Source organism: Colletotrichum graminicola, assembly GCF_000149035.1.
Source record: "Colletotrichum graminicola M1.001 genomic scaffold supercont1.1, whole genome shotgun sequence".
Lineage (NCBI taxonomy): Eukaryota > Fungi > Ascomycota > Sordariomycetes > Glomerellales > Glomerellaceae > Colletotrichum > Colletotrichum graminicola.
In genome coordinates, this window is record NW_007361005.1 from 225,474 (window position 1) to 237,908 (window position 12,435).

At 55.6% G+C, this 12,435-nt stretch overlaps 5 protein-coding genes across 5 annotated transcripts; 3 read left to right on the forward strand and 2 right to left on the reverse strand.

Annotated features, from left to right (window-relative positions):
- Positions 1-668: 668 nt before the first annotated feature.
- On the forward strand, positions 669-3,418 carry GLRG_00059 (Cullin family protein; the record flags this gene model as incomplete). The annotated part of the gene is made up of 3 exons (XM_008090744.1): positions 669-1,334; positions 1,393-3,305; positions 3,361-3,418. The coding sequence occupies 3 exons, from the start codon at positions 669-671 to the stop codon at positions 3,416-3,418; spliced, it is 2,637 nt and encodes an 878-aa protein (XP_008088935.1).
- Positions 3,419-4,237: 819 nt separating this feature from the next.
- Positions 4,238-5,215, forward strand: GLRG_00060 (ribosomal protein L10; the record flags this gene model as incomplete). The annotated part of the gene is made up of 3 exons (XM_008090745.1): positions 4,238-4,428; positions 4,576-5,055; positions 5,137-5,215. 3 exons carry the CDS (start codon positions 4,238-4,240, stop codon positions 5,213-5,215), a joined length of 750 nt encoding a protein of 249 aa, XP_008088936.1.
- Positions 5,216-6,151: 936 nt separating this feature from the next.
- GLRG_00061 (RNA recognition domain-containing protein) lies at positions 6,152-7,725 on the reverse strand (the record flags this gene model as incomplete). The annotated part of the gene is made up of 4 exons (XM_008090746.1): positions 6,152-6,876; positions 7,117-7,222; positions 7,278-7,405; positions 7,464-7,725. The coding sequence occupies 4 exons, from the start codon at positions 7,723-7,725 to the stop codon at positions 6,152-6,154; spliced, it is 1,221 nt and encodes a 406-aa protein (XP_008088937.1).
- Positions 7,726-8,123: 398 nt separating this feature from the next.
- GLRG_00062 (uncharacterized protein) lies at positions 8,124-8,644 on the forward strand (the record flags this gene model as incomplete). The annotated part of the gene is made up of 3 exons (XM_008090747.1): positions 8,124-8,162; positions 8,216-8,298; positions 8,353-8,644. 3 exons carry the CDS (start codon positions 8,124-8,126, stop codon positions 8,642-8,644), a joined length of 414 nt encoding a protein of 137 aa, XP_008088938.1.
- A 337-nt stretch (positions 8,645-8,981) lies between these two features.
- On the reverse strand, positions 8,982-9,968 carry GLRG_00063 (triosephosphate isomerase; the record flags this gene model as incomplete). The annotated part of the gene is made up of 4 exons (XM_008090748.1): positions 8,982-9,010; positions 9,061-9,666; positions 9,732-9,802; positions 9,931-9,968. 4 exons carry the CDS (start codon positions 9,966-9,968, stop codon positions 8,982-8,984), a joined length of 744 nt encoding a protein of 247 aa, XP_008088939.1.
- Positions 9,969-12,435: the final 2,467 nt, after the last annotated feature.

Genomic DNA, 12,435 nt, shown 5'->3' on the forward strand with positions numbered 1-12,435 from the left:
GGCAGATATCTACGTGAACAGCGGTGCCTCGCCGGCACAAGATCCCGATCCAGCCTCTCTCCGGAAGGGATTCAATATTTCCTGATACGCAGAGGCAGTTGAACACAAGTTCATGTATCAGACTAGACGCAAACTCCTCTATCAATGGATTGCATGATAGGATGTCCATGACGTTGTTATAAGCTATTTATCGCACTTTCTGCTTGTTCGAGTCGAGGTGAATGTCAATCAGTCCAGAGACGTACAGATATATATGCATGAATACGAAATGCAGCTACTCGGGAGATTGCTATAACAGAAAACGTCTCACTCCGAGGTCGTTGCCGTGGTGGGGGGTTCTAGTCTTATCTAATCCCCGGTCAGCGCGATAGCCGCTGCAGGGTACCTGCTAAATGGATGATGCGAACGACCTGGTGGTGATTTGTTCATGGCATTCATAGCTCCGCGTTTAACTCCGCGACAACTTTCCCATGACAACGATCTCTGTACTCGGGTTCCCAACCTCCTGCCAACAGCCGTTCTGCAACCACCCGACGACTTGCATGCACGTAAACTGACCAAACGCCCGCAATCCTAGCCGCCGGTCTGCCCTTCCCCTGCCCATTTTCAACAAGAGCGCATAGATCTGTAGCAGCTTGGACAGAAGTTGTTGCAGGGCCACCCGGTCCATGCCGTCGAATTCACCCCCCGTAGTCGAGGGAGCTTTGCCAACACGGGCGACGGGAAGGACAGGCGGAACAGCAGCTCTAATCAACGACACGGACAGCCCCCCGCGACGAAGACCCCGCGTGGATTCCGACGTCTCGCGCTCCAGCACTCTCGCTCCGCACCAGCAACAGTCAACCCAACAGTCAACCAAACCGAGTCCGAAGCGGTTCAAGTTCGGCGCCGACGATTCTTCTCCCTCCCACTCCGCCATGTCGACCAAAATGAAGGGGAAACTCCCCGAGGTCATTGACCTCACGCAGTCCAACTCGTACCGGCCGTACACGGGCGCCAAGAAGCTGGTGATCAAGAACCTGCGGCCCGCGGCCCGGAACGAGCAGCTAGAGCAGTACTACAAACGGACCAACCAGGAGCTGGTTGATGCCCTGCAGGACATTTTCAACGGGGGCAGGCCGCGAGTGCCCTTGGAGAGGCTATATCGGGCTGTCGAGGATATCTGTAGGCGTGGCCAGGACCACGAGTTGGAGCTTTATGAGATACTGCGGCGAAATTGCGAGGAACACCTGGCCCATGGCGTCCTTCGATCGATCAAGTTCCGTGGCGGCAACACAGATGTCGACATGCTGCGGAGTGTCCTCCAGCATTGGCGGGTTTGGAACAGTCAAATCGTGAGTTGAGCCGGCGATCCCCCGACTGACGCCTCGGAGCTAACGAGCCTGTGAACAGATGACGATAAGGTCTACATTCAGCTTTCTGGATCGTACTTTCCTCCTCAAGGAGAAAGGCTACCCTTCCATCAACGACATGACCATTTCTCAGTTCAAGAGAATGGCGTTTCCGTCTCGAGATGATCCCAATGGCCAGTCGCCCGGTGGCAGGGCACTACGGGGCATATACGACCTGATGTACTATGACCGACTTGGGGACGAGCGATTTGATGCTGCATTACTAAAGGATTCCATCATGATGCTTCACGTCTTCAACATCTACACCAAATACTTTGAACCCCGGTTCATCGAAATTTCAGAGCACTACTTTGAAGAATTCGCAGAGGAGAGGAGCGCGTCGAGTCTAAAGGAGTACATTTTGGCGTGCGAAAGTCTCCTAAAGAGAGAGGACTACCGCTGCAACGAGTACAACCTGGACTCGACGACGAAGAAACAGTTGCTCGACGCGGCGCACGGCATATTGGTCAAGAATTATTCCGACAAGCTCCTCAATGTTGAGAGCCTTTCCAAGCTTCTCTCCGACTACGAAGTGGATTCGATGAAGGCGCTCTACGATTTGCTGCGGCTCTCGGGTATCCAGAAGAAACTGAAGGAACCTTGGAGCGCATACATCCGGAAAACAGGCGCAATCATCGTTGCCGACAAGGAACGAGGCGATGAGATGGTGCAAAGACTCCTCGAGCTCAAGAGGTCCCTAGGGCTCATCGTACGGGACGCGTACGGGGGCGACTCGGACTTCGTTAACGATCTCAGGAATGCGTTTGGCGATTTCATGAACGACCGCAGCATCGCGGCGACATGGACCTCAGGGACATCCAAGGTGGGAGAGATGATTGCAAAGTACGTCGACATGCTGCTTCGAGGTGGCATCAAGGCTCTGCCGAAAGCGATGCTTTCGGACAACAAAGACCGCGCTGCGGCAGAGCAGAGCGGGTTGGCCAGCGCAGGGGACGAAGACGCGGAGCTCGACCGGCAGCTCGACCAGGCTCTCGAGCTTTTCCGCTTCATCCAGGGCAAGGACGCATTTGAGGCGTTTTACAAGAAGGACCTGGCCCGTCGTCTGCTCATGGGCAGGAGTGCCAGTCAGGACGCCGAACGAAACATGCTCAGAAAGCTCAGGGAGGAGTGCGGTATGAACTTTACTCACAACTTGGAGCAGATGTTCAAGGACGTCGAGGTGGCCAAAGAGGAGATGGAAGCGTACAAGCAATGGTCCGAAGGCACCGGCGTTGACAGAGCCCCTGTCGACCTCTCGGTAATGATCCTCTCGGCTGCTGCTTGGCCAACGTATCCCGATGTTAAGGTACACCTGCCGGACGATGTGGCCAAACAGATTGAGCGCTTCGATCAATACTATAAGAACAAGCACACCGGCCGGCTCTTGAATTGGAAACACGCTCTGGCGCACTGCACGGTCAAGGCGAAATTCCCAAAGGGCACGAAGGAGCTTCTCGTGAGCGCATACCAGGCGATCGTCCTCGTTCTCTTCAACGAGGTCGGTCTCGAGGGCTTTCTTACCTATGAGCAGATCTCGCACTCCACAAATCTCCAGGGCGGGGAACTGGTCCGGACGCTGCAGTCACTCGCGTGCGGCCAGTTCCGCGTGTTGACGAAGCACCCTAAGGGTAAAGACGTCAACCCAACAGACACGTTTACGATCAACAAGACGTTTGTGCATCCGAAGATCCGGCTCAAGATCAACCAAATCCAGCTCAAGGAGACCAAGGAAGAGAACAAGGCGACGCACGAGCGCATCGCGCAGGACAGGCGGTTCGAGACACAGGCGGCTATTGTGAGAATCATGAAGAGCAGGAAGGAGATGAGCCACGGCGAGCTGGTGGCCGAGGTTATCAACCTGACCAAGAACCGCGGGGCGGTTGATGCGGCGCAGATCAAGAAGGAGATTGAGAAGTAAGTTATCCCGCGGGGAGACACGAGAGCCTGAACGTCGCTAACCGCCAAACAGCTTGATTGATAAAGATTACCTCGAGCGCGAGGGCAATACCTACACTTACCTGGCGTAGACAGAGAGGTGCCAGTAGAGTTAGACAGACGTCGGACAAGGGGCGGTATCGAACTGCATGTCGGAAAAGGTCAGTGAACATGAGCATAATGAAATGGGTTCCGGATGAACAAAAACTGGAATATGGGCGTTGGGGATAATGGGAACTATGGAGTCAGCTTTGCCAATGTCGTGAGCATCATCATTCAGGCGAGGCCCAGGGCCTGGGTTACTGGGCGGTGCAGAGTGATGTGGCCCCTAAGACTTTGAGGTCGGAAAGACAAGCGAACAACCCCGCACTTGACTGCGAATTTGACGCGGCTCAAGTAATATAGTCGTACCATGCGCCCGTAACGGAACACACATACATTCTTCGATCCATATTCAGCATGAGCGTGGGACGGGAGGGCGCTCTCTCGGTGGCCAGTCACATTTAGTAATCTGCTAGACGTACAGCGTCGGTGAGCTCGGTCAGGACCCCTGCCAGACGGGCGGGGCCCTGCGGAATATCGTTGCACCTAGCGCATTGCGGGGTTCGAAAAAAGTTGCGGCGGTCCCCTCTGTAGCGGTGCGCCTGGGTCGGGGTCTGCCAAAATTTTGGGAGATTTTGTGCCAAAGGCGGTCGGCCAGAAAGATTTCCAATTGCAGATTCCCCGAGCAGCCTCTTTAACTCGCAGTTGATCGAATTCGCGAACCAGCCGCTCCTCCCTACGATCTGAAGTCGTAAAAAGTGCCATTTTTTTTGCTTGATATTCAACTTTTTTTCCCCCCCTCTTTTTTTGTTTTTTTCTTGTTTCGAGATACCCAGCACACAGACGTCCCGTCACTCGCAGCCGCCAAGATGCCCAAGTCGAAGCGCAACAGAGTGGTCAACCTGACCCAGGTGAACAAGAAGACGCGCGAGCAAAAGGACAAGCTCTTCGCCAACATCCGCGAGTCGGTCCCGGAATACCAGCACTGCTTCGTCTTCAGCGTCGACAACATGCGCAACAACTACCTCAAGGAGGTCCGCCACGAGCTCAACGACTGCAGGTTCGTTGTCTTCCGTCCCCAGTCTCCCACGGTCGTGCCACACAAAAAAAAAAAAACACCCCAGGGAACGCCGAAGCCTCCCGGCAAGAACCAAAATGCAATGTACAACAGGCTAACAGAGGCGCGCGCGCGCACCCCCCTACATAGACTCTTCTTCGGCAAGACAAAACTCATGGCCAAGGCCCTCGGCCAGGACCCCTCCTCGGCCGTCGCCGACGGCATCGACCGCCTGACCCCCTTCCTCGCTGGCACCGTCGGCCTCCTCTTCACCAACCGCGACCCGGCCGCGATCCTCTCCTACTTTGAAGGCGTCTCCCCCGTCGACTTCGCGCGCGCCGGCACCGTCGCGACCCGCGGCTTCACCGTCCCCGCCGGCGTCGTCTACGCCACCGGCGGCGAGGTCCCCGCCGAGCACGACGTGCCCATGGAGCACAGCATCGAGCCCGAGCTGCGTCGTCTCGGCATGCCCACGCGCATGGTCAAGGGCCGCGTCTGCCTCGGCGACGCCGAGGGCGGCGGCGAGGGCTACGTCGTCTGCCGCGAGGGCGACGTCCTCGACAGCCGGCAGACGAGGCTGCTGAAGCTGTTTGGCATCTGCCTGAGCGAGTTCAAGGTCCAGGTTCTGGCGTACGTCTTCATCTATCTATCAACACTGTTCTATCTTGCCCCAAAGAATACCATGGCTAACTTTTTCCCCCCCATCCGCAGATACTGGAGCGCCTCTTCGGGAAAGGTGACGGAGGTGAACCCCAACGCCATGGACGGCGTCGACGACGAGAGCGACTAAACCTGTCGGAAGCATTGAATGACCAGAGACAGAGAAATATACGGAAGGGGAAAGAAAGAAAGAAAAGCTTCTAGACTTGATGATTGCTTTCTGTCACGTAGGCCGATACCATCATGGATTTGCGAGGGTGGATTCTAAAAAAACAAAACTGACGGCGTTCCGGACGGTTTGTTTAGAGAGACGTTTTTCGGTCATGCGTCGAGGGACCAAATATTTTATCACTTTTTTTTTTCTTCTCTCCTCTCGCTTCCTCTTTCACACACACACACACACACACACACACACACACACAGTGTACACAGGAACATAAAAGTCCCTCTTCGTGGGGAGGCAAAGCTTTTTCTATACGTAAGGAATCCGGAGCGGGCAGGCTGTGTGCTCTCCGGTGACATGAAGCAAGGAGAAAGCCACCGTACGACCTTGTCTGCGTAGAGAAACGACAAGAGGTCCTCACCTATTGATACAAGTGAAAAAATGAAGATGAAAAAAAACCGTGGTACATGCCCTTTTTTGTTCCATATCCGCGTCTCCTTACTAAGCTCCAGGTCAGTAGGCACGGAGTCCCTTACCTCTGACCTTACCTGTCCAGTAGTGTGTTGAGTCGATTCGTCGTCTGGTCCTTGGATCCGGGTCGATGCCGCAAACGCGAGTGAGAAGGTTACCTTCGAACGAACTGCTGCAGACGTTCAAAGCATTTTTGGTAAAGCGCGAAATGCTTGTATGCTGTGGGATTCCGACGCGCCTGGTTTTGTTCTGCTTTGCATATACTTGCCCAGTGGCATGGGTTTAACTTGTCTTGGCCCGAATATGGAGGTACTGGAAAAGATATTGCGCCCGACACCTTCTGCTTACCCTCGATAGAGAAGGGGAAGGAGAAAACAGACAAACAGATGAGACGAGCGATTGGTCACCCACCGCAAGACACTGCGTGTCTCATCAGTAACGACGCAACTTCCTGGGGTCTTCGTAGCCGCCGCCTTCGTAACCACGTTTCCTGCTGTCATCGTCGCGAGGTCGGTCAAAGTCCCTGTCCCTGTCGCGTCCGCGGTCCCGGTCTTCTCTGTCGCCTCGGTCTCCTCGGTCACCGCGATACCCACCTTCTCCTCTGGGTCTGATCGGCTCCATGTTGCTTCCAGTTCTGCGGCCGCCGTCACGATCCCGATCGCCACGGTCACCGTGACGACCTCCATCACGGAAGCCACCGCCGGACCTGTCGTCAAATGAGCGGCCACCACGGTCAAACCCACCGCCGGAGAAGCTGCGGTCGCCTCGGTCACCACGGTCACCTCCGAATCCGCGACCAGGTCCTGAGGGGGCATCTCTGGGTGCGCCGTATCCGTTGGGGCCACGGTCACCACCTCGGCTGCCAAAGTCGCCGCCTCCACGGAAACCTCCGCGGCCGCCGCCAAACCCTCCCCTGAAGCCTCCACGGCCACGTCCTCCCTCGAAGCCGCCACGAAAGCCTCCTCGGAAACCACCGCCAAAGTTGCCACCAGGTGCGCCGCCCATTGGCCTAGCAGGAAGAGCCTTGGTGTAACCTCTGCCACCAAGACCGCCGCCCAATCTACGGGGCACCCAGCCCTTGACGGTGCGGCCTCGCTCGACGTCTACCTTGATCCGTCGGTCCTTGATTCGAATACCATCGCAGGCATCTAGAGCAGCTACTCACCAGTGCGCCAAGGCGCGCGTGTCAGTAAAACCTTAGCAATATCATACCTTTGCATCATGGTTGAGTAAAGAGAAAGAAGAAAACATGATTTTGAGATGGGCAATCTTGAGGGCCGCAGATCTCGGTGTATAAAGCAGAGCGCGGGCAAGCCTGAGGGCCTCGCGCCTGAGGGGGGGAAGGACTGGCGGACAAGCTATGTCTTGTCGCAAAGGGGTGGGTTTGGCGGTATTACCTCTCATATCTTTCTCTCGTTCAAATACGACGAAGGCGTAGCCGCGGTGGGGCTTCTTCTTCTTTCTGGGCTTCTCATGTGCATGAGTGTCAGTGATGATGCGAATCTGTTCATGTGTTAGTGATGGACCGGCAGGCATAAAGGGGGCATGGGACCCATACGCGCTCAATGGGGCCGAATCGCCCGAACTCCCTCTCGAGGTCCTGTTCGTTGGCCTCGTACGAGAGTCGCGCAACAATCAGGGTCTTGAAAGCGTCGCCACGGATATTCGGGTCTTCGTGTGGCTTGACTGGATGACGAAAGGTTTAGCAGAGATTCCTCGATGGCCGGCAAACTGGGAAACTGACAGTTCTTCGGCCCCTCAGTCTTCAGCCTCTCAACGGCGGCCTGTTTTTCGAGCTTCTTGCGGTCGCGCATCTGCAGCCAACTCTCAGTCGGTTTGTATTCGTCCGTTTCCTTGTAATTTTGGAGCGCAGGGAGGAATTCGGCGACGCCAGAGACTGGTAGGGTTCGTCGCGACTCGGGGGCATGGTCGGGAGGCGGAACCCATCGCAGCGGAGGGCGTGGCGCGAAGAGCGCCAGCAGGTTAGGGGGGAGCTTGTCCGTCATCGCGAGGGCGTAACTTTTTCAAGCCCCGGATGTCGCAGTCGGCGGCTCGGATAAGATGCGGCACGTCCGTTGACTAGCAATACATCGATCGAGCGCAGTGGGATGAAGCTTGAGAAGGGGGCGTAGCGTCGCGTCGATCCAGAAATTGACACGAGAGAGCTTGGGAAAGTTTGTGGTGCAGCCTGGCGCAGCCAGCGTCGTTGGTCCAATCAACCGTGGTTCAGCCGACCCAGTCCTGCTGAGGAGGTACGTACCGGGCCCAAGCTGCCACCTCAGGCTGGGTGCCGGCGGCCGGAACATCTTGCGTTTTCGCGCTAAGAAATTTCCCGCTCGTCCCTGAACAGGAGCTTCTCGTGATCAATTCCATCAATTGGATTCTGTACGCCAAGCAGGATACCATGACGATCAAGGCACTGAAGACAGTGTCTACCGGCCGTGTAAGAATCTCTACCCACAGAAATACTTGGGTCTCTCGCTGACAATCTCACAGAATGGCCTCGGCGCCTTCATCCTGCAATGCAGGAAGATGGACATCCACTACTGCGACTGGGCTGGCAGCTCCAAGGGAATGAAGTATGCAGGTCCCTGAGCATCAACGGCTAGAATATCTGCTGACACTTTCCCCAGAGGTTTTATCAAGTCGCAGCTCCCCAAGTTCGCTGCCGCCAACCCTCAGATCGAATTCAACGTCTCCCCCCGTCCTTCGAAGCACCCCATCATCGTCGGCCACTACATCAACGGCCGCGAAAAGGCGATATGCGTGCGGAACATGGAGCCCCTCGAGATCCTGAAGAAGGCGGAATTGCTGCGCGACGCCAGCGGAGAGAAGGTCAAGAGGGTGAACAAGCCGGTGACGAGCATTAACCCTAGTGTCAGAGGCATCTGGAGTCCTTACCACGGAAAGGGCATGACTGTATAAATACAAGGGGACAAGGGCGCCGTCGATTTGGGAAACGTGTAAAATTATGAACAGAGCAAGGCGTGTATAGGAGAAGACGGCATCTTGGATGCTTGTATCATACGAACAACTGGCAGGATGGAAAGAGGGTTCCATCCAAAAAGCGCTCGAATTTAAATCTCAACATTCACGGGGTCTCCGTCATGCATGTGGTGGGGGTATAATGTTCTTTTATTCTTCTCCGCGCCCTCTGGGCGCTACGGAGTACTAGTCTTCACCGAGGTTACCTTGGGTTGCTCCAGGCCCATATCGGCCAGGCTTTTAAAGTCATCATCATCAAGTATGTAATCATCCACGTTTACTGCTTGGCGTTGACGATGTCGACGACTGGAGACTGTCAGCTGCCTGCTCAAGATGGAAGGATGGGAAACACTCACAGCCAGGCTTCAGGGAGGCACCGCCAACCAAGAAGCCGTCAATGTCCTTCTCCTTGGCAAGGTCCTTGCAGTTCTTCTCGTTGACACTGCCGCCGTACAGGATGCGGGTCTCCTCAGCAACCTTATCGCTGACCTCCTTCTTGAGCCAGGCACGGATTGCGGCGTGGACCTCCTGGGCCTGGTCGTTGGTGGCGACCTTGCCGGTGCCAATAGCCCAGATGGGCTCGTAGGCAATGACGATCTTGGACCAGTCGGAGATGGCGGCCTTGAGGGCGGCCAGCTGCTTGCTGACAACGTCAACGGTGGTGCCGGCCTCACGCTCCTCGAGGCTCTCGCCGCAGCACCAGATGGCGCCAACACCGTTCTCGGTGGCGTACTTGGTCTTGGAGGCAACGACCTCGTCGGACTCGCGCAGGATGGTGCGGCGCTCCGAGTGGCCGAGGATGGCCCAGTTGATGTTGAGGTCCTTCAGCTGAGAGACACTGATCTCGCCGGTGAAAGCACCGTTGGGCTTGTCGAAGACGTTCTGGGCGGCAACCTCGACGTCCTTACGGAGAGAGTCGCGGACGAGCTGGAGATAGATGGCAGGGGGGGAAACGACGACCTCTGCGGGGTGAGCGTCAGCCAAGTTGCACCCCCGGTGAGCCAGAATTTGAGGGGGTTGCACGTACCAGTGTTGGGGTCAAGGTTGGCATTGTTCAGATTCTGGACAATCTCCTTGATGGACGAGATGGACCCGTTCCTGTGATGTTAAAGAGACAGTGCGTCAGTCTATTGTGTTTTTGGCCGGGACCCAAGGCTTCCATGTTCACATCCCCTCTCTACGGAGGTGCAGAGACGGCAGTACCCCGCCATTGGGAGAAGGCTTACATCTTGAAGTTGCCGCCGACGAAGAACTTGCGAGCCATGTTGGGCAATTGGTAGTGTCTGGTGGTTTAAGGGGGGTTGTTGGAGCGTGAGACGGCTGGGTAACTGTCAGGAGGAAAAGATCAGATCAAGGCTGGAGGTAAATGACGCAGGATGGGTTTGGAAGTGGTAGCTCGATCGTGCCGAGTAGGTAGTGAAAAGACCTCAGGGTTGGGTCACGTCGAAAGCTCCAGCGCGAGGTGGGCTCGTCCCATGGAGGGGCAGAAGGAGGGGGCCTACACAAGAGGGGCAGCAGCTGGTACCGCCGCTAGCACGCCAAAAACACCAGTTTACAGCACATAATCAGTAGTTCCGGTGGGGATCCGGGGGCTGCCCCGCCACTCAACCTACCTAGGTACTTAGGTAAGTAGGTACCTACCTAGAGGCTAGCAGTCGAGCTTCGCTCACCTGACGGTGTGCAGAGTGCAGTGTGCCGTGGGCTGAGACCATCCTCCAACAACCAGCGCACCTCAACAGTTTCCCCCCCCGGTGCCCAGTAGGACGGTTGCACTTCCTTTGGCACCCGAGGGCCGAGTTTCTTATGTGACAACCCAATCGGATGTCCGCTATCGTCTCTCTATGTATAGGCATAAGTGATGGGCAGACAGCAGGTGGTTAGTTTGAGGCTTCACTCGGGCACGGTGAGGTAATGAACCTCGCCAACCGTGAAGAAACCAATCCGAGACTTACTTCTCACAAATCCAGTCGAGTGCCAGAGTTCGCAGTCGAACGAACTTGGTCGACTCGAGATACCTTGACTCTGTTTGAAGATGCCTCTCTATTCAAGTTCGACGACATGTGGCAACAGACTCGGTCGAGTTAGTTGGAACCCTGTTTCTCCCGATTCCACGGCTATCTTGGTTTCCAGCCCCCATCGAACCTCGGTAAATCCGTGTAAGCAGCGTTTTCTCGGTTGCGGATAGCATACTAACAAGGAGTTGAACAAAGTGAAGATTTCGTTTGATACCGAGACCCCGAGTAAGTACTGTGCCAGTCTCGTCTACCGTGTCGGCAACCCTCCATGACGGACGTAAGGGGGCTCAACCGTCATATTTCCACAGTTTCGACAATCAAGATGCCGTCGTCGCACGTAGAAAGTTGCTTTGACTCTACCTCTGATGCGAAAAAGACGAAAGCTGTCATTTAATGCAACAGCTCCCATCGCCAGCATGCTTGCAGTTCTGAGTCGTCACTAGACAAGCGCGTCCCAGGACAAGTGGGTATTGTATTCACTCTGGGGCATCAAGAAGCAAAGCTATGATGGTGCTGTCTCAACCCCCCTCCCCCGGGCCAATTGCGACTCGGATCACAAGACCTATCCATGTTCAAAACCTCCTTCACTGAGGAGATTAGCAAGTGCAGGGTTGTGTCCGAATCCCACGCCTGCCATGGATGGTATCACCAGAGGTTGACGATCGGCAATCTTGCAAATCCTGAGTCTTCGCAGGAGAGCGCACGGATCACCATATTCGGGGGCTGCTTCCGAGTGATTACTCTCCTTTTGTGAGCGGCATCCCCAACGTGGGCCGGGCCGGCTCACATTGTTGACGGTGCTCGGCTTTCCCCGAGTCGCGCTGATAGGGGCGTCGTGCTAGGTCTGGGCCGATGGGTCGCGGCTCTGCGAAAACGCAAATTGTGAAACACGTTCGGATTTGACTGCAGTTTGCTTGCGAACCTGGCATTCCAGGTGTCCCAACGCCCCGGGTCTAACTGCAGCGTATAGCCCATAGTCTGTCGTTCCATGTCAAAAATAGCCAGGCGTTGTGGACCGACCTAAACTGGACAAGCCCAACGAGCATTTGACGTGACGGGGTTTGCTGAAGGAAGAGACGAAACTCATGCCAACTGCTATGCGCATTGGCCGCCCACCCACCTCTGTCTCTTCTGCCACCATCTTTCCTCCGCTGACCCTCCGCTGTGTCACGGCGATACCATGCTCGTGGAGACACAGTCCTACAAAGCAGCTCCGAAGTCGCCAAGGAATAAAACTCCACAGGAACGAAAGACCTGGAGACCGGAACTACACGGCAAAGACGAGGCAAATTGATTGCCCCTAGGGGCCGATGACGGTGCTTGGGCGTATCATGAGACCGCCGAGGCAAAGGATTCTTGGACGACACATATACAAGATGTGGAGGTCTCTTCGTAAGACGGGGGCTTCGAGTGTGATTGTGATGGCAACTCCCATCCGAATGTCTCTTCTGCATATCGCGCTATCGGTCATCCAAGAACTGTGTGAAACACGCCCAGTACACCACGTCGTATGCCACGCGAGACGTCTGGCCTTTCTAGAAGAACGCTATGTCTCTGTCCCTGTCACTTCATCGAGTATGCATCACAACTGATGAATTCTATGCGGGTAAGTCTATGAATCTAGTGTATGTCGGACGTCGCTATATTAGTTGACGATAAAGTTGGCCAGTCAAAGAGAGGGGGGGCAACGGGTGTCCCTCGTCCGGGGGGCGCAGC